At 51.4% G+C, this 19,154-nt stretch overlaps 2 protein-coding genes across 16 annotated transcripts; both read left to right on the top strand.

Annotated features, from left to right (window-relative positions):
* Window positions 1-594: 594 nt before the first annotated feature.
* Window positions 595-12,800, top strand: FANCE (FA complementation group E). 13 transcript variants are annotated; one of them, XR_014250726.1, is made up of 11 exons: window positions 596-1,061; window positions 3,576-4,200; window positions 4,786-4,830; window positions 5,156-5,224; window positions 5,522-5,665; window positions 6,081-6,204; window positions 6,430-6,508; window positions 7,869-7,935; window positions 9,174-9,299; window positions 10,845-11,154; window positions 12,667-12,800. XR_014250726.1 is itself a non-coding variant. In XM_082412613.1 (10 exons), the coding sequence occupies exons 1-10, from the start codon at window positions 814-816 to the stop codon at window positions 10,850-10,852; spliced, it is 1,530 nt and encodes a 509-aa protein (XP_082268739.1). In that variant the 5' UTR covers window positions 595-813; the 3' UTR covers window positions 10,853-11,552. The 13 variants fall into 13 exon arrangements, 9 of the variants coding, with proteins under 9 accessions (XP_082268739.1, XP_082268738.1, XP_082268741.1 ...); XR_014250727.1 differs by lacking the exon at window positions 12,667-12,800 and adding an exon at window positions 12,326-12,627; XR_014250728.1 differs by lacking the exon at window positions 12,667-12,800 and having other exon boundaries at window positions 595-1,061; window positions 7,873-7,935; window positions 10,850-11,552.
* RPL10A (ribosomal protein L10a) lies at window positions 12,773-15,287 on the top strand. Of its 3 annotated transcripts, XM_082412686.1 has the most exons (6): window positions 12,773-12,846; window positions 13,194-13,268; window positions 13,344-13,424; window positions 13,779-13,927; window positions 14,627-14,799; window positions 15,084-15,287. In XM_082412686.1, the coding sequence occupies exons 1-6, from the start codon at window positions 12,842-12,844 to the stop codon at window positions 15,252-15,254; spliced, it is 654 nt and encodes a 217-aa protein (XP_082268812.1). In that variant the 5' UTR covers window positions 12,773-12,841; the 3' UTR covers window positions 15,255-15,287. The 3 variants fall into 3 exon arrangements, with proteins under 3 accessions (XP_082268812.1, XP_082268813.1, XP_082268814.1); XM_082412687.1 differs by lacking the exon at window positions 13,344-13,424 and having other exon boundaries at window positions 12,793-12,846; XM_082412688.1 differs by lacking the exon at window positions 12,773-12,846 and having other exon boundaries at window positions 13,188-13,268; window positions 13,344-13,687.
* Window positions 15,288-19,154: the final 3,867 nt, after the last annotated feature.

Genomic DNA, 19,154 nt, shown 5'->3' with positions numbered 1-19,154 from the left:
TTCGCTGGAAGCCTGCCTCCTCCAGCAGATTTCCTTAAACCAAAACCCTGGGAAGTGGAGGCACTCTTGGTCCCTTATAAACAACCAGAGCAAGGCCACTTCTTGATCTTAGGGAGGAAGTTTACAGGAATGCCTTTGGCCATATAGATGGCATTAGGTTTTACTGCGACTCCATTCTCGGGTATATTAGTAGATCAAACATTTCTGGAGAGGACTGAAACCCGAATGATGGCAGTTGACTGCCTGTGGAAGAGGTGACGTTATGGTAAATTATGATGAAATCCTATGGCAAAGCCCATGATCTATAAGCAACATGGGCGTCAGCTAAAATTAAATGATACTTGGATCCTGAAGTACAACCAACAGGATCCCTGATATCCATTCTGTACGCCCGCCCCCTCACTTACTTCAGCGATTGGTGGAGGAGGGAAGGTTAGGGTCAGCCGCAGAGGACACGCTCCTACGCCTACCCCCGCCCCATTCTATCTCTTGCATGACCCCGCCCACAAACCTATTTCCTTGTGGCCCCGCCCCCACTCTGGTCCCGCCCCGTCAGCAGATCTGCACTCGGCCTTAGCCCCGCCTCCCTACTGCTATCCTCCTCCTTGCCCCTTCCGGCCTGCCCTTGTGCCCAGCCCCAGCCGCACTTCCCCGTTCCTTTCCTTTCTGACAGCTCTAGTCTCGCGCTCTGGCGGGGTGCGAGTCCGAGAGCCTCCCCGAACGCTGAGGAGGGAATGTGGCGCGCGCGGGAAGGGGCCGGCCGCAGCATCAGGGCCGGCGCTGTCGTCCACCTCCCTTTCCCTGGCCCCGGGCATGGAGGCCCCGGAGGCGGCACCGGCTCAGGCTGAGGGCGCGGAGCCGGCGCCCTGGGCGCACCTAGAGGCCCCCGCCCGCCTCCTGCTGCAGGCGCTGCAGGCGGGGCCCGACGGGGCGCGGCGCGGCTTGGGGGTGCTGCGGGCTCTGAGCGGCCGCGGCGGGGAGCCCTTCGGCTGGGACCGCGTCTTCGAGGCGCTGTGCCGGGAGGAGCCCGTCTTGGAGGGCCCGGACTGTCGCCTGGAGCTGTAAGTCGTCCGCCCGCGTTCCTCCTGCCCTGCTGGTCGCGGCGGCCCCTGGCGTAGCTCGGGGCGCCGCCCGTCATCCTCCACGGTGGTGTGAGGCAGGGGCTGGCGCTACCCACTTCTCTAGATGAGAAGACCGAGGCACGGAGAGGTGAAATACTTTCCCCGAGAGCGGGTCCCTGCCGTGCGCCCTGTGAGGAGGGGCCTCCGGCAGACCCTCATAGCGTAGGTACTGGGTGCAGTGCTGCCTACCTAGACGGAAAACACCTGCCCTCGGTTGGGTGTAAATGAATAATTATAAGTCAGTGGATTCTAATTAATTTTAATCACACACTTCCATCTCTAAAAAACTCGATCTCTTACCTCCAGTATAGGTCAAGAGTACACGTGTGTTAAAATACGTACATTGTCAAGTATACATAAATAGAAAATTTTAAAATTTTTATTTATTTATTTATGGCTGTGTTGGGTCTTTGTTGCTGCACGTGGGCTCTCTCTAGTTGCGGAGAGCGGGGGCTACGCTTCATTGCAGTGCGCGGGCTTCTCATTGCGGTGGCTTCTCTTGTTGCGGAGCACGGGCTCTAGGCGCGCAGGCTTCAGTAGTTGTGGCATGCGGGCTCAGGAGTTGTGGCTCATGGGCTCTAGAGCACAGGCTCAGTAGTTGTGGCGCACGGGCTTAGTTGCTCCGCGGCATGTGGGATCTTCCCGGACCAGGGATGGAACCCGTGTCCCCTGCATTGGCAGGCGGACTCCTAACCACTGCGCTACCAGGGAAGTCCCCATAAATAGAAATTTAAAACGTGGTAAATGACAATAAACATCTGATCATGCTGGCTTTATATTATCAGTTTTTCAAAGCATAATATACAGTTTAGGGCAAGATCGCTTACCTTAAGGATGGTGTTCTTGATAATTTCTAGTCTTTTGGGTGACTTTGAACTTTTTTCCCCCTCTTTATGTGGCTAAGAATCCCTACTAGGAGCAGAAGTGTCGGCTCTGCCATTTTTAAATTAGGTTGTGCTTCCCTTACTGGTAGTCAGTTTCTTTTCTGACATCCTTGTAAGCCATGTGTCCATTTTGTGAGGGTTCGTTTTGTTAAGAAAGATAATACAGTGTCCATAGATGCACTTAACTATCTAGTTAAGTAAAATACAGAAAGTAACGGAGTGAGGTGCCACCTTCAGCCTCTAGGGGGCTGAAGAGCAGGCCTGCCACTCTCCTTGACTACCCCTCCCTAAGAATTGGGCTGGACACTGGAATATGGAGGGCCAATCCATATTTTAAATATTTGTAATACTTAATTTTTTATGTTTTAGATAAATAGAAATAGAAGTTCTATTATTTTCTTCCCACACTCCATCTTGAATTTCTTTCAAGAGAATGGTCAAGAGAATTTTCTGAGTCCACAAATTGGACGCTCTAGAGATGTTTACCCAATGGTCTGGCTCTTTCTGGACAGAGTAAGGGGAATGGAACTTAACCTGCGGTCCCTGGATAGAACTGTACTGCAGTATAATTGTTTTCATTTGTAATCCTATGTATTTTGTGCATTTAACCCTCTTATTCTGATAAGGGGGTCCATGCACAAAAAAGGTAAAAGTCCTTGGAGTAGGCTCTTCCCCACTTCTCTACTCCCAGTATCCTCCACCACAAATTGACGATCTTTTTAACTTTTACTCTAGTTTTCTCTCTCATTTAGTGTTTTTTCTCCACACACAAAAATAAAAGGTTTCATTCCTCTCTCATATATCCCAAGTGCCTCTGTGTGTGATGACAAACAGCCCCACAAAGTCATGTATACAGAGGTTCAGAGGCGTGATGGGTGGTGGGCTAGATGCACTCATGACCTGCTTGCCACTCCAGCAAGCCTCAGGTCACATAGCATCTGCATGCATGCCTTTGTCACGTTACAGATGGCTACTTTGCTCTGTCCACAGCAGTCTTGCTGATCTGTGAACACTTATTCTCAGAGATTTAACTCAGTCAATAAATGTGCACCAAGTGCCTGCTTTAGGCTGGTGTTGTGCTGGGTACTGGGACACAGAGGACAGAGACACAGCTTCTGCCTCTCAGGAACTCAGTTCAGTGAAAGGAACATCAGAGCTGGACAGATGTGACCCTGTGAGTTCCAGGGGACTGCCAAGGGGAGCACAGGGCTGCAGGCTAAGCATTGCTCAGTATTCTGGAGTATTATTTTTATGTAAAGTTTGGGAAAGGGCTTTTTTTTTTTTTTTTTTACATAAAACAAGCATGGATCTATTATAGGGTAGGTTTCAACGTGAATTTTTGAGCTGAAATAGGAGATGTCGAAGAACAGGGCCTAGTGTAGTGTAGAATAGATGCTCACTTGTTGAATGATTTCCATGCCGTCCCCTCCTCCATCCATACTGACCCGCAGGTACTGCCCACCAGCGCCCCCGTCTGTCCGGTGCCATCTAGCCTCTAGCTCTACCCAGTCTGCCCTATGTTCCTTTCAGCAAGACACTCTTAACTGCTTGTTCTCCCTCTGCAACCCAGGAAACCACTGCTGCTGCGATTGCCCCCGTTATGCCAGAGGAACCTGATGTCCCTGCTGATGGCTGTTTGGCCGTCGCTGCCTGAAAGCAGTCTCCTCCCTGTGCTGCAGATTGTGCAGCGGGATCCAAGCCCCGACCCTGATCCCTGGCTCCGGGCCCTTGGGGAATTTCTGCGAAGGGATCTGGGTGTTGGGGTCTCCATTGAGGGAGCGTCCCCGCTGTCTAAAAGGTGCCAGAGACAGCTCCGAGGCCTGTGTAGGCAGCTGGGCCAAGGGGGCAGGAAGTTGAAGTTGCCCCAGGCTCCAGATCCTGAAGGGAAAGAAGAGCAGGAGGAGGTCGAGGACTCCCAGCGGCCTGGGAAACGCAGAAAGGAACGGGAGGAGGAGCCTGCCAGTCCTGAGGGGGGGAGGGCCCCCAAAAGGCTCCGGTGTTTGGAAAAGGAAGAAGAAGAAAGTCATGAGGAAAAGAGACCTGAACATGAAACTTTGGAATCCCTGGCCAGTGGAGGAGGCGCATCATCCATTAAGAACCAGCCCGCTTTGGGGCCTAAGCCCAGTGAGGCTGGTCGGAGTCTAGAGGATGCTAAGGGCCTACCTGAGAGTTTGGAGTTGCCCGGAGCTATCCAGGTACTAGGGTGAGGAGGCTGCTTTAGAGTGATTCTTCAGGAATGGGGGGTTTATACAGGGCAGAAACCTGTTGGGATACTGTGTCCCACTTGGGATGACTGTGGTCCGTGGAGCAAGGGGAAGGAGGTGGGGTTGAGGGAATGTAGTTTCTGCTCCACAGATTCTGAGGAGGGGGTGGGGACAGGAGTTACTGGAGGTGGGAGCCCTTGACCTAATGATCAGTAGTGTGAGGTTAAGGGTACCACAGAAGAGGAAAGGCTCCGGAGCTACCCCTGCCACCCATCTTATGGGAATGGGGGAATCACGCCAGCATCCAGCCTGTCCTCCCAGCCCAAGGCCTGGGTCTGCCCCCGTTAGGATGGATGCAGAGAAGACAAGTCTGCTCAGTTGGGCTTACGTAGGTCTTGTCTAGTTTGAGTTCTTAAGCACTTTGCAAGGTTTAGGCTTCATGTTCTGGCTCTCTTGAATCATCTTTGCCCGCCAGCGCCCACTGACCTGGGGCCTTCTCAGAGAGGGGGCTGGGTCTGGGTTGGGGGCCATGTTGTGTGGGTGGGGACATGGCAGTGACTGGGCTCTCTTCTGCAGGAACAAGTTCCCAGGCTGCAGCAGCTGCTCAAGACCCTCGGGAAGGTGACTGGCCTTACTCTGCTACCCATAACCCTTCTTCCGCCCCCTGCCTGGACCCCAGCTGTGCCCAGGGAAGCCCCAGTGCAGTGAGGCACAGGCTGTTTGGGTGAGGGGGTTGGAATGAAGGTCTGAGGACAGTCCCTGCAAAGGCTTTTCTTGGTCCAAGTATGTTGTCTAACCTGAGACAGGTTCTAACTCCAGGCAAGTTCCTCTCCTCTAGTAGCACCTTCTGGGGTCCTTAGCCACCCACTCTGCCAATTGAAGGGGTGGCCTCAGTGACTTGTCACTGAGGGCTCTGCAGGTCCTAACATGGGATTTGCCTTCCCAGGGGTTGGAAGGGCTGGAGGGCACCCCACCAGTTGAGCTGCAGCTTCTCCACGAATGCAGTCCTGGCCAGGTAAGTCCAGAAAAACCGCCTGGCCCTGAGGACACGGTCCCTCTCTCCATTTAAGTTTGTGTTTCCCTGCCTCATGTAGGAATTTGGGGAGGGGATTTTGTTGGGTGTTTTGGTCTCAGGGGCAGGGGTGACCCTCAGTGGTTTCTTTTAGCCCTTGGTTCCTCCCCGTAGGGCAGCTCTCCCCACCTTACCTTACCCTGGAGTGTCCTGGCCCTGCCCCTTCTGCTGCCCGGTTGGATTGAGACAGCCCAGCAGAGACAGGCTGAGTGTCCCGGTGCCCTCCCTCCTCCTTGGCAGGTGGACCTGGTGTGTGCCCAGCTGCAGCTCCCGCAGCTCTCGGACACAGGTCTCCTGCAGCTCTGCACCTGGCTGCTGGCACTTTCACCAGACCTCAGCCTCAGCAACGCTACTGTGCTGACCAGGAGCCTCTTCCTTGGACGGGTAGGTGCGCTGGGACGCACATGGCGTGCCAGGGACAGTGAGGGAGACAGTCTGAACCCTCAGCAGGGTGGGAGAGGGGGTTCCCAGCCTTGCATGCATCTGCTTGTCTGGGGAGCCTGGGGCAAGGGAAGGGCATAGCCCCCTAGGCCATCTACCCACGTGGCATCTAACTCCTCCCTCTTGGGCCCCAGATCCTTACAGAGCGGAAGGGATTTGGGGTTTGGGATCAGGGATTTGGGAGCTGGGGAAGGGAGCTATGTGTCCTTTCCAATGAGTGGATCCATGTGAGTCCTAGATAAAAGAACTTTTTTTTTCCTCTGTACTGTAATGTGTGAGCCTCTGAAATACGTGTTCAATAAACACTGATAGGAAGGAAGAAGAAAGAAATTAATATTTTCCTCCCCGTTGGCTGTAGATTCTCTCGCTGACTTCCTCAGCCTCCCGCTTGCTCACAACTGCCCTGACCTCCTTCTGTACTAAGTACACCTACGCCGTCTGCAGAGCCCTCCTTGGACCTGTGCTCCAAGCCCCAGGAACAGGTAATTCTGGAATGGGCCCCAGGCCTGGTAGCTCTGCCCTGTCTGTTCCCAGCACCCTTCACCCCCCGGGTGGCCCTGGCAGGAGCTGAGTTTTCAGTGAGTGAAGATACCTGTTGCTTCCCTGACGATGCCACCTGTAAAGGGCCAGGCATTTTGTTCCCTGCTAGCCCCACTCTCTGCTGCCAGCTTCTCCCAGACTTCTCCCCTCTGCTGTCGCCCACCCAGGTCCAGCTCAAACAGAGTTACTGTGTTGCCTGACAAAGGACGAGGCCCTGGAGCCGGACATGCAGGCTCTAATGCTGGGGTGAGTGTACAAGCTCCACGCTGGCCCCACCCACACCTCCTCCCTCTGGCCAAACCTGCTCTTGGCATTCTGGACTTGGAGCCGGCTGGGTACCAGGCCCTGTGCCTGAAATACAGGCAGTGGCACAGCCGATGCCCCCTCTCGCTGTCCTGAGCCTGGCTTGTGCCTTCCCACCTGTGGGCCCCTGGAAGTTGCCATCCCACGCACCTTCCCAAGCCCAGGGTTTCAGTCTTCTGTGCCAGGTGCCCCCGGGAATGCGAAGAGGCTGGTGCTCCAGCTCTTGAGTTCTTGGCGTAGTTGGAACATGGCGTAGTGGTTCAGAGCACTGGCTCTGGAGTCAGACAGACATGGTTGCAGATCTCAACCTTGCCTTTTACTTAAATGTGCGAGTTTTAAACAGGTTATTCCATCTCTCTGAGCCTCTGTTTCCACGTATGAACTCTGTAGAGTTTTTCTAGATAGTAAATGTGATAATGCATATAATGACCTCGGCACAGTATTTGGCACCTAGTGAGTGCTCAAATATTGTTACTAAATTGGTGTTAAACTTGGGTATCAAAATTGGGGAGTCAAGATACAGACGTGTAGAAATAATGAGTAGGTGAGATCTCATTGGACACTAACGTGAAATATGAAATGCTAAGTATAATACGAGAAGGGGACAGTAGCAAAAATACTACCAGCCACCAGTTATTGAGCACTTTCTCTGTGCTTTCGATTTATTACTTCGTTAGTCTTCGTGCAATCTTGTGAGGTAAGTGCTGCGGCCACCTTAGAGATGGAAAAACTGAAGCTCAGAGAGGTTGAGGGAGGTGGCCAAAGGTCACACAGCCAGCAAGTGCAAAAGCCTGGGATCAAACCCAAGTCTGTGCACCCAAGAAGCCGCACCGTTTCCATGTGACATCCTGCTTTTCCAAACAAGCTGAGGACAGTAGGTGCAGCTGGAGTGGACCCCACCGTGGGCTGGGCTCCGCAGGGAGGTCTCGCCTTCTCTAGGAAGCCTCCTGTGTGTCATCTCACCCATCGTCATCCTCCTCTTCCCTGGGTCATCCTCCGCTTTCGAACTCAGGAGGCACTATCGACTCCTGGTTATTTTTCAGGGTACCTTTATACCTCTCACTGCCAAATCCTTCATGTCAGGTCCCGGGGGTCTTGGGCTGTGGCCTTCCCAGCACTGAGTATGGGCTCTGCAGCAGTGGCTGCTAGATGGCCGCCAGCATCGGGGAGCTCTGACTACTTCCTCTGTTGGCTGGAGATCTTGGCTGTCCCCAGGGCCTTGCCCTGCCTTGGGGTAGGAGCAGTAGATACTCAGGCTCAGGTGGGAGGCTGAGCTTTCCTCACTGGGGCCTGTGCCTTGCAGACAGATCTTGGAGCTGCCCTGGAAGGAAGAGACTTTCTTGGTGTTGCAGTCACTCCTGGAGCGGCAGGTGAGCAGGCTGCCTTGGGGAAGAGTGGACAAAGAAGCGCTGCAGTGCTGTGGCTGGGTGTGCGGCTCCTGGGTGTCTGACCCCTTCAGTGATGGAGGGGCAAGCAGGATGACTGCCCTCCGGCAGGGTGCCCATGACAGTGGGAGGGTCCAGGGGCTTGAAAGGCCGGTAGCAGAGAGCTGACTGCACGGTGAATCCCAGCTCTGCCTCTTAATAGCTGTGTGGCCTTGGGGAGGGACTTTTTGATGTGTGTGTGTAAATTTAATTTATTTTTAAATTTAATTAATTTATTTTTTGGCCGCACTGCGTGGCATGTGGGATCCTAGTTCCCCGACCAGGGATTGAACCCGTGCCCCCTGGAGTGGAAGCGTGGAGTCCTAACCACTGGACTGCCAGGGACAGTGCCTAATTTATTTTTGAATAGGTAATAGATTCATATGTTCACAGTTTTGAAAGTTTAAAATGATATAGTGAAAAAATTTCCCCCAGCCACCCAGATTCCCCTCCCCAGGGCTAATCAGTGTTACTAGTTGCAGGGGAACCCTCCCAGAGATGCTGTATATATACAAGGACACACGGTGAAATTTACTTTTCCCCTGCTTTTTACATAGATGGTAACACACCAAGCTCAGTGCTCTGCACTTTGCTTTTTTCATCTAACAGTACATTTCGGCAGTTTTTCCATATATCAGTACCTAAAATTCTGCCTCATTTGTTTATAATGTAGGTAGTTGACTTAACCTCTTTATGCCTCAGTTTCCTCATCTGCAAAAGGGGAGTGATGATAGCACCTACCACATAAAACTGGAGTGAGGTTTAAATGGTATAATTGGTGTAACGTGCTCAGAATGGTACCTAATGCATAATAAGTGTTTATTAAATCGTGACTATGAAGATCTGTTGTAATTATACTGCCAGTGCCCCCTTGGGACCTCACTCCTTTATATCTTCAACCACTAAGCCAGGCGAGGGATCCTTGCCCCCCATCTCCTAGTCTGAGCCTGTGCAACAGTGGCCACCATTATTTGAGACCTGTGTGCCAGGCTTTATGTGCATAATCTCATTTGATCCTTTTCACAGTCTTCAGAGTTTGACATCATGAGCCCCATTTTATAGATGTGGAAACTGAGTCTCAGTTAAGTGACCTGCCCAGGGTCACCTGGTTAGGAAGTGATGGAGTTGGGAGTTGAATCCAGGGCCCTTTCTTGTGCTACTGTCCGATCTCCTAACGTGTGCAGGTGGAGATGCCCTCTGAGAAGTTCAGTGTGTTGATGGAGAAACTCTGTAAAGAGGGGCCAGCAGCCACCACGTCCATGGCCTATGCCAAGCTCATGCTGACAGTGATAACCAAGTATCAGGCCAATGTGAGTATTGGTAGGGCCATGAGGGCTGCTTCTGCTGCTCTGAGGCTGCCATGAGGGTATATGTTTGCCAGGGAGGTAACCCTGAGTGTTAGCCTGGGAAACCACAAGTTCAAGCCCAAGACAGGGGAGTCAGACTGCTTAGGAGTTCATTCATCCAGCCAACACTGCTGTGGGCCAGATGCTATCTAGGGCATTAGGGAATCAACAGTGACCATATCACAGTTTCTGTCCTGGACTTGACCCTCTCCCCCAGTTAGTGAGAGGGGAGAGAGATGATAAATGGCTCATTGTAATATCTGGTAGGAGCCAGGTGAAAGGTATGCACAGGGCATTTGATGACAGAGGAAAAGGGGGCAACTAAACCTTGTTTGTGGTTGGGAGTTGGGACAGGCTTCCTGACTCTTAAAGGGTGAGTGGTAGTCAAGGGCGGAGATGAAGGAAAGGGCATTCCAGGCAAAAGAAACAGTGTAAGCACTGAATGTCCCAGGGGATCTGCAGGTACATCATTGTAGCTGAGGCCTAAACTCCCAAGAGTAGATGGCTGTAGGGGATGAAGTTAGAGAGCTAAAATACTGAGAGCTGATGCTTGTAGCCCCTGATATGTTCCAGGCATCGTTCTAAGCCCTTTGCATATGTTAACTCACTAGTTTATTCCAGGTGTTAGTCCTATGAGAAGATACTATTATTAGCTCCATTTTATAGGTGAGGAAATTGAGACGCAGGTTAAAGTAACTTGCCCAAGGTCACATTGCCAAGTCATGGTAGCATCTAATGGAGGGCCCTGTAGGTTATGGTGAGGAGCTTGGACTTTATCTTGAAGACCAGGTCTTCTCTTGGCTCTTAACCCTTTTCTTGGGATCACAGGCCTATTTGATGATTTGGTGAAAGGCATACATCCTCCCAGAAAAATGGAAATATGAATACACATCTTATGCACAATTTCAGGAGGCTCCTGGATCCTCTGAAGACCCTCTGTAGATCCTGGAAGGACCTCCAATATGAGGCATCAGAGGTTATCTCAGGGCCTTCAGCTGGAGTGACCTGATTAGATTTGTATTCTATAAAGAAACCTCTGGCCTTGGCAAGGAGTGGGGATTGGAGAGTGAAGGTACAGGGCAGAGATGGGTCAGGAGGTTGCAGCAACAGGTCAGGGAAGAAAGAGTGGCCCATAAGGAATGTGTCAGCCACAGTGGAGTGTCTCTGAACCTCAGTTTCCTCATCTGTAAAATGGGAGGATTGTGAGGATTAAATGAAGTCATGCATATAAAGTGCTGCCACATAGTAAGCACCTAATAATTGTCAACTATTCTTAATATGGCTGACACAGTACGTTGTGCAGTTAGTATTTGACCCGAGGTCTACCTGAATCCAAACACCTTGCTTAACCATGGTGAGATAATGAGGATAGATTGGTCAGGGAGTCATCTCCTCCTATTGTCCTTGTGTCCTGGATTTCTCTCTTCTAACTAAACAGAGCCCAGGGGCAGAGGGGAGAGGGGAGGGATCAGCTGCTAGAGTCCAGACGTGATTCTTCCTTCTTTCCAGATCAGTGAGCCCCAGAGGCTGGGCCTGGCTGCAGCTCTGGAGCTCAATACCACTTTCCTGAGGAAGTCCCTGCAGGCCGCCCTGAGACATCTGGCCCCCTGACCATCCACCAAGGGACCACCCTCCTGGACCTCCCTCATCAGATTCCCGAAGGACACTTCTCTGCCCTGAGCACCTCACCCTGCCCCTTGCCTGGGGGTCAGGGCTGAGCCTGGCCATCCCAGGGGTCAACTGCCTCCCTGCTCCAGGCTGCAGAGAGGCCATCTGGGCCTCCCAGCCAGCAGGAAGGGTCTGGGGCTAAGGGGGCTGGGTGAGTTGTATTACCAAGAGCTGCTGAGCCTGGGCTGCCTCCTTGTCATTTCTACCTCAGGCTGTGGGGACAGACACTTTAAGATAGGCATCAGACTTCCTTGATGGTCCAGCGGTTAAGACTCCGCACTTCCATTGCAGGGGACGAGGGTTGGATTCCTGGTTGGGGGAGTTCCGCATGCCGTGACATGTGGCCAAAATATAATAATAATAAATAAAATAGGAGTTAAGATAGGCCTCAATAGGGTCAAAGCAGACCCAGAGTGGACGACAGTGATGCTCCAGGAGCCCCGGGAGACCTGTATGCTTGGCACAGATCTCTTGTGCTCAAGTGTATGTTACGATCCTCTGTGTTGTTTCTGACTTGAATAATAATTTATCAGTGGTATTTCATAAAAAGCAGTAAGTTCAGTAATGTCTTATTAGAAGCAGTGCCTGCCTTCCTACTAACTCTGGGTGTTTGCTGAAAACTAACACATACCACCCCACCCCCACCCTGCTCAGTGACAGGGGCATCTTTTTCCAAGGGAAATGTTCTGTGAGGGGAAGGTGGTAGAGTTCTGTGGGCCAGATCATGTATGATACCACCCACCCCAGCCCTATCAGAGCTGTCTGTTGAGTAGGTGAGGCTGTGCATCCTGCACTGGGGAGGGGGGCTTGAGGGTGAGAGTGACTCAGCCTGGAGTTGGGGAAGACTTTTGGGCAGATGATGGCCTTTGAGGAGGAATCTGAAGGGCTCCTGGGATTACTGTGAGCAGAGAACAGGATAAGGCCTATTGGATAGGAAAGGCAGAAAGGGTGTGCAATACTGTGGGTTTGTGTGTTCTACAACTATATTCCCACAGCACTTAGCTAGGCGCCTTGTTCATAGTAAACACTTAACCTGGGGACTTCCTTGTTGGTCCAGTGGGAAAGACTCAGGGCTCCGAATGCAGGAGGCCCGGGTTCGATCCCTGGGCAGGGAACTAGACCCCACATGCATGCTGCAACTAAGAGTTCGCATGCCGCAAATAAGATCACACATGCTGCAACTAAACATGCCACAACGAAGATCCAGCGCAGCCAAAATAAATATTAAAACAAACAAGAAGACACTTATCCTATAGATGTTACTGAGTCAACTATCAGGTGAAAGTTCATCACAGAACCTTACCCGCTCCTCCCCACCGCAGGCTCTGAGGCGCCAGGAAGAGAACTCGACATTTCCCTTCCCACAACTTCCTCAGAAGCCGTGAGCCCCCGTTAGAACCAGATGATGAGGGAGAGAGGTCAGGAGCAAAGCCTGCTTTTGAGAAGTGAAGCAGGTGCTAAGGTCAGGAGGAAGCGGCGCAGGAGGTTTAAGGGACAAACATGTCGGAATTGCACGCTCTCAGCGGCCGGCACGGGGCGGCGCCCACGGGTGTGACTACTGCAGCTCACCGGCCTGGGCCCAGCCTCTTACCTAAGGGCCTGGGGCAGCAGCTGGTGGCAACGGGCGCCCGAGACCGCCGCAGCTCAGGTGGTCTCCGCGCAGGTCTAGCGGTGCAACACGCGGCGGCCGCGGCGCCCCACCCCCGGCACTGAGCGACCCGACTGCTCTCAAGCGGGAAGCCGCGGGAACAAGGCATCTCTCGCGATAACCAGGTCCTATTTGAGCGCATGCGCGAACTGAAGTTGTCTCTTTTCCGGTTCTCGCGGCGCAAGGGACTATGAGGTTAGTGGCGCTTCGAGTGCTATCCGCACTCATCCGCGCCTTCGGGTGCCCCCGTGGGGAGGGAGACACTACGGGCGGAATCGGGGGTCCTTGCCTATGCTTCGCCGCGGGGCATTTTTGCCAGGCTTCGGCCTACGGGCCCGGCGTTGAAGTTCGCGTGCCAAGGCCGGCCGCCAGTAGGGCCCCTCTTCCCTGGGGTTTGCATCTGGTCCAGATTGCTCCACTTGGCGTCCGGAATTCCCGGGGAGTATTCCGTGGACCATCCCCGAGCCTGAGCCTTCTGACACCCCAACGGATTGGTCCACTGCTCGCTGGTTCTGAGCGCTCGTCTTGCTTCCTTCTTGCAGCAGCAAAGTCTCCCGAGACACCCTCTACGAGGCGGTGCGGGAAGTCCTGCACGGGAACCAGCGCAAGCGCCGGAAGTAAGCGCGGACTTCCACGGAGGGCTGCTTTGGGAAGCCGCGGAAGGTCCGTTAACTTTGTTACGCTTTTTTCAGGTTTTTGGAGACGGTGGAGCTTCAGATAAGCCTGAAGAACTATGACCCTCAGAAGGACAAACGCTTCTCGGGCACCGTCAGGTTGGCACCGTTCTAATCCCACCCAGCCCTCAGTGTCCCCATGCCTGTCTCCTCCCTTCAGGCTCTTGTTGAGCCCGAGGCGGCCAGGCACGTGCGGCACTGAAGTGCCCGGGTAGTTCAGACCCCCTGCTCCGGGCAGGCGTGGCTGGACGGACCCCCACCCTGGGTCTTAAAACAAGAGGGGAGGCGTGGGGAGGCCTTGGCTGAGCCCGCCGGCTAGTTTGAGAAGCCAGACTAGCTGTTGGTGAATGCGGACGCTCTGGGTAAGGCTCAGTGCTGCAGCGGTCCCAGACCCCTTCACCTGCACTTGGGACCCAGGGCTGGGTGTGACCTATACTGTCCCCCAAAATGCAGGCTTAAGTCCACTCCCCGCCCCAAGTTTTCCGTGTGTGTTCTGGGGGACCAGCAGCATTGTGATGAGGCCAAGGCTGTGGATATCCCCCACATGGACATCGAGGCTCTGAAGAAACTCAACAAGAATAAGAAACTGGTCAAGAAGCTGGGTGAGTGTGCCTGGTGTGGTTCTTACCCGCCCACCCACCATGGTGTGGTTTTGTATGCGGGGTAGGGTGGAGGCAGTTCTCACTGGAGTGGTAGAACAGGGGTATTTCTGCCATTTGGATTTTAAAGTGATGATGGGGTAGAGTCATGACAGAAAGGATCTGCTGTGGTTGGTTAACTTGAGTGGTATTTTTTAGCCACGTGAAAATTCTGTTTTGCTTTGAGGACTGGATTTAATAAGGGAAGAAGGCCAGGCAGTGGTTCTTTTCTAAGCAAGCGAGAACTGTCACATTGATAGATCAATTCATTCTGAATTGAAATTTCTACTTAAAGCTCCCACTATTTCATTTTAACCTTTAGGTTATGTGATTTGAGCATTTTACAGATAAATAGGTTCCCCAGTTGTCGTGTAGCTAAAAAGGCAGGATTTGAAACCAGGCAGTCTTAACTAGCGTGAGCATTTTCCATTGCAAGATGGGTTGTGAGTCAGCCTGGACTCCTGCTACCGGGTTTCATGTGAATGTTGGGCCAGCAAAAGTCCAGAGGATGGAGATAATACTGGAACGGGGAGAGGATTAAAAAGAGTCGGTAGCTGGGGAAGGGGTAGAGTGCTGGTTAGAGGCCACTTCTGCGGTTGTCTCATAGCCTTGTTTAGAGGTGTCTTCAGGGGCCAGATCCTAACGGCTTCCTCCCTTTACCAGCCAAGAAGTATGATGCCTTTTTGGCTTCAGAGTCTCTGATCAAGCAGATCCCACGAATCCTGGGCCCAGGCCTGAATAAGGCCGGCAAGTTCCCTTCCTTGCTGACCCACAATGAGAACATGGTGGCCAAAGTTGATGAAGTGAAGTCCACAATCAAGTTCCAGATGAAGAAGGTGAGAAGGTCTAGCCGGTTGCATAGGCTGAACAGTGGTGAAGTTGACCCACGTTCTCCAAGGGGGAGCTCTGGTTTGCATTTCTGTGGATACTTAGGACTTGTGACAGTCACCTAACAGGATTGAAGCTTTTCATATAACTCTGGTCTTGGTCTGGGGCCAGAGCACTGCTCATTAGGTCACTGGAGGTCATAGGGATGGGCCATCTGGCTTGTAGATGGGCCCACTCTCCACATTCTCTTGAATCTAGCCACCAGCCTGATTTGACCTTCCTCTCCCCCCAGGTGCTGTGTCTGGCAGTGGCTGTTGGCCATGTGAAAATGACAGATGATGAGCTTGTGTACAACATCCACTTAGCTGTCAACTTCCTGGTGTCGTTGCTCAAGAAAAATTGGCAGAACGTTCGGGCTTTGTACATTAAGAGCACCATGGGCAAGCCCCAGCGCCTGTACTAAGGCACAGCTTAATAAACCATACTCCCACCATTACCACCGTCTCCTGTGGCTTCGGGAAGGGGGGGGTGCGTTGTGAACTGACCTTGCACTGCACCGATGAGCCAGTGATGGGTAGTCATTTACTGCAAACAAGGCAGGGCATTCTTTCTGCCCTCAAAAGCATGGAGTCTTATTCAGATCTCCTGGATACTAATAGGGCTGCTAATCAGGGCTGAAGTTTTTCCAAATAACCCTGAGAAGAGCAGATCGGGGCCATTACCCCAGCCTGTACTGCTGCTGCTTGTTACTAGTGGAAAGGGGGGGTTAGAACCTTCACATTGAGGACACTGACTTGGCCCTTCCTTGGCAGCATGTTTAACCTATGGCCTCTATGCCAGCAGTTCTTAACATGGGCTTTTTGTTTGGAGGGCTTTTTGATCCCTTGAAATCATTTGGGGTCTTGGTCTGTAGGAATCCCCAGGTAGTTAACAAATGGAGATTGGGGTTTGGTGAGCCTGGGATTGGCTTCCTAGATGCTTCTAACTAGAGTGGTCCACATACCCTGAGAAACTGGTCTAGTATTTGCTTTCTTGACCCACAAATTGAGTACCCCTACGTTGGGGGGTAGTGATTTACTAGGTAAGATATTTAGGAAGAAAAATTAGAAGACCTGATGATACTCTGATCTAGGGTCCCTGTTGTCTAGGGGAATTTGGCAAATGGGTGGAATCTGCCTGTGGAAACTTCTAGGCCCCTCCCTGGCCTGAGGAACTTCCTGTTGGTGTTCTTGCCTCCAGCACCCAGCACTGGAAAGGTGGCTCTGGTGTGGTGGGCAATACCTGTGATTTAACCTTTGACTTTATTTTTTAAAATATTTATTTGGCTGTGCCGGGTCTTAGTTGCTGTACGCTGGATCTTTAGTTGTAGCATGGAGCTCTTAGTTGAGGTATGAGGGATCTAGTTGCCTGACCAGGGATCCAACCCGGTCCCCCTGCATTGGGAGTGCAGAGTCTTAGCCACTGAACCACCAGGGAAGTCCCTAACCTTTGACTTTAATCTGCCTCATTTAACTTTGGTAAATAAAGGAACTAGAGCTGAAAGGCTAATCAAAGCATAAATAAAAATGCTGCACCTTCTCAAAACAAGCTTTATCTGTATTTGAATGGTGAAGAGCACAAGGTATTCACCAAAAGATTTGTCATTTTAGCCTTCAAGTTAAAACTGCAGGTAAAATAGCTAATCTTGTGATGAGCAGAGAATTTTGGTTCTCAAGGTGATAGGCCTAACTTGCTCCTCTGGTAATATAACCACAGTTAGAAGTAATGAAATACCTAGGCTTGTTGAACAATGTTCCCAATAGGCAAGGAGGGGGAAAAGCTGGCTGTGAAACTAGTTAGGATCCAATTTTACTGAAAGGAAAAAACTTTATGCCTAGTTAAAGTGATTGGAAGCTTACATACTGATGTTGACCACATTCAAAGCTGGGAGTTATGTGATTTAGGGGATTTTCTGAAGTTCTATGATTTTTGTAATCAGAAGGAGAAAGGCAACACCTCAAATAAGGCAGGAAAACTTGTGATTTGATGACTAGAGGAATATAATATAAAAAGTAATTGACAAGTGAGTACATTTTATATCGTGTCTTACAAAGCTGAGTACAGCAAGAGAAGATAAAAGACGTGAGAACCATTAGGTGAAGGCAAACAAGCAGGCCTCACATGCTTGCTAAGGTGGGCCCCAGTGCACATTTGGTGGCCAACCCTGAGAGCCATAATGATCACAAGCCCTGTGAGATAAAAGCAAACCACTTCTAGAAGCCAGAAAGACAATTGTTTGCACCAGCAGCTGTGCTATCAATGAGCAGCGTCACGGTGGAGCAAGGGTTTCACAGAGGAGGTTCCCACGACACTGTGCATACAATTTCTTGGGTGCAAGAAGACCAGCCAGGTGGTTGCCTGTGGGCTGAGGCAGCCCCAGGGCCTGAGTGAATCCCAGCTCTGCCACTCAGGAGCTGTGGGAGCCTGCTGAGCCAGCCTCTTAACTTCCAGAAAACTCATCTGAAAGTGCAGCTGATGATGGTACCTACTAAAAGCATGACGTGCTTTGCACAGTGCCAGGCACTTAGTACTCAGTTAAACAGCAGTTGTAAAATGGCAGTTAGGTATAGTTGCATACACGTGTGTACCAGGGCTGGCACACAAGTCCCTGCTTGTCTGCCTTGGTTGGGTTTAGGACAGATTGAATGGAGGCCATCCCAAGGTCATCTATCTCATTAATGGTGATGAGTGGGGAGAACAAGGTGCCTTCAGAATCAGTCACACCCTCCTGTTTGAAAAAAGCCAAGGATTGAAATCCTTAAAAATAGTTTTGGAAACTATGGGAATGTTTTAGAAATACTTGGGAACTTGAGTCTTACTGGGTTATTGATTTGCATCACCTGAATTTAAAAATTAAACCCACTCCACTTTATAAATCTATGCCTTATGTATTGGGGTAGGAGTACTTAAAAACTAACAACTCTATTAAAGCAATATGACTCACTACCTTCTGCTGGCCTGCCCAGAAGCTCTTTAGAGCCGTGGTGCCTGCGCTCCAGAGGCCCGTGGCCATGATAGAGACGAAAGGAAAAAGCAGGAGGCAGAATGGGAAAGCAAAGCAAACAACGGAGAACACGTGTGGTGGCAGACTGATTCGATTATAAATGAGGGTTGAGCTATCTTAAACCCCAGCCTCTAAGATGATTTTAGACTTTAGACTAAAGCTTAGTGTGCATCTGAGTTAGAATTCAGGGTTCAGATATCTGGGAAGCCCCAGTTCTCCAGCATTTGTACTAGAAGGAAATAAGGAGCCCCCATGAAACCCCAGGACTGCTCAGGCTTTGACCGTGGAATTGGCAAAATGATGGCCCGCCTCCATCTTCCCTAGGGACATCAGAAACAAGAGGGGCAGGAAAGAGAACTAACTACCGGCCTCTTCTTTGGGCCCCTGCTTTCTTGGCCTTTTCTTACAGCTTTCCACAGAAACCTGGTCAGGGAGAGCCACTTCCAGGAGAGAGCCCTGAGCTTTGGGCTCACAGGACCCACCTTCTTATCCTGGTTCCTTCCCTATTTTGAGACCTCAAAACTATGTAGTTATCACCCGCCCCTGTGCCCCTGTATCTGTTACATTCGTATATGGGGGTGGGGGGTGGCAAGTGAGGAGGCCAGCCATATTTCACTTCTTGATATTTCTGCCTGAGACCTACATTATTCCAATAGAAATCACCTGGAGGCTGTTTACTCCAGGAGCATGAAGGCAACCCACGTGATGATGATTCAAGCACCCAACAGATACAATCACCTATTAGTAGAGACTGGATTTTGCATCCAGCCCTAGGCCTAGCACATGGTGGGTCTTTCATAAACCATTTCTATCTCCAGGACCCCCTCCCACCTGGTTGGGGCTCCAGGCACGCTCCCCATCCTGCAAGCAACAGTCTTGGGTCCAATGCAGTGGACCAAGACAAAAGGCCGCCTGATTATTTAATAGTATACCAAGTGCCTGAGCTTAAAGTCAGAAGACCAGGTTCAAATCCTGGTGTTACCACTGACAGCTGAGTGAGAAGAGCATTTAACCTCTTCTGTTTCCCCATCTGCAAAATTGGAGGTTGGACCAGAATGATCTAGAAGACAAGATTCTAGAGTAGGGTTGCCAGATTCAGCAAATGAAAATACAGGATGCCCAGTTAAATTTGAATTTCTGATAACCCATGTCCACTGAGGACACCGTCCCCCACCCTCTACTCTGTGGTCCCGGCCGTGTGAGCACAGGACAGCTCAGAGGGGAGAGGTTTTCCCAGGCAGACAGGGGCAGGTTGGGGTCCAGCTTCCCCCGCCCCCTGCCCCGCCCCGCCCCCGCTAGCAGCCATCCACTTTGGGAGCA

Source organism: Balaenoptera physalus, assembly GCF_965194825.1.
Source record: "Balaenoptera physalus genome assembly, chromosome: 11".
NCBI lineage: Eukaryota > Metazoa > Chordata > Mammalia > Artiodactyla > Balaenopteridae > Balaenoptera > Balaenoptera physalus.
This window is presented reverse-complemented; position numbering and strand designations above follow the sequence as displayed.

Excerpts from the sequence above, each read along its gene's own strand:
- RPL10A (XM_082412686.1), top strand. Across the intron at positions 13,928-14,626 it reads GAAACTGGTCAAGAAGCTGG|CCAAGAAGTATGATGCCTTT; the intron begins GTGAGTGTGCCT and ends TCCCTTTACCAG. Across the intron at positions 14,800-15,083 it reads TCAAGTTCCAGATGAAGAAG|GTGCTGTGTCTGGCAGTGGC; the intron begins GTGAGAAGGTCT and ends CTCTCCCCCCAG.
- FANCE (XM_082412608.1), top strand. The coding sequence starts at position 814 with ATGGAGGCCCCGGAGGCGGCACCGGCTCAGGCTGAGGGCGCGGAGCCG. Across the intron at positions 1,062-3,575 it reads CCGGACTGTCGCCTGGAGCT|GAAACCACTGCTGCTGCGAT; the intron begins GTAAGTCGTCCG and ends TCTGCAACCCAG. Across the intron at positions 5,666-6,080 it reads GGAGCCTCTTCCTTGGACGG|ATTCTCTCGCTGACTTCCTC; the intron begins GTAGGTGCGCTG and ends CGTTGGCTGTAG.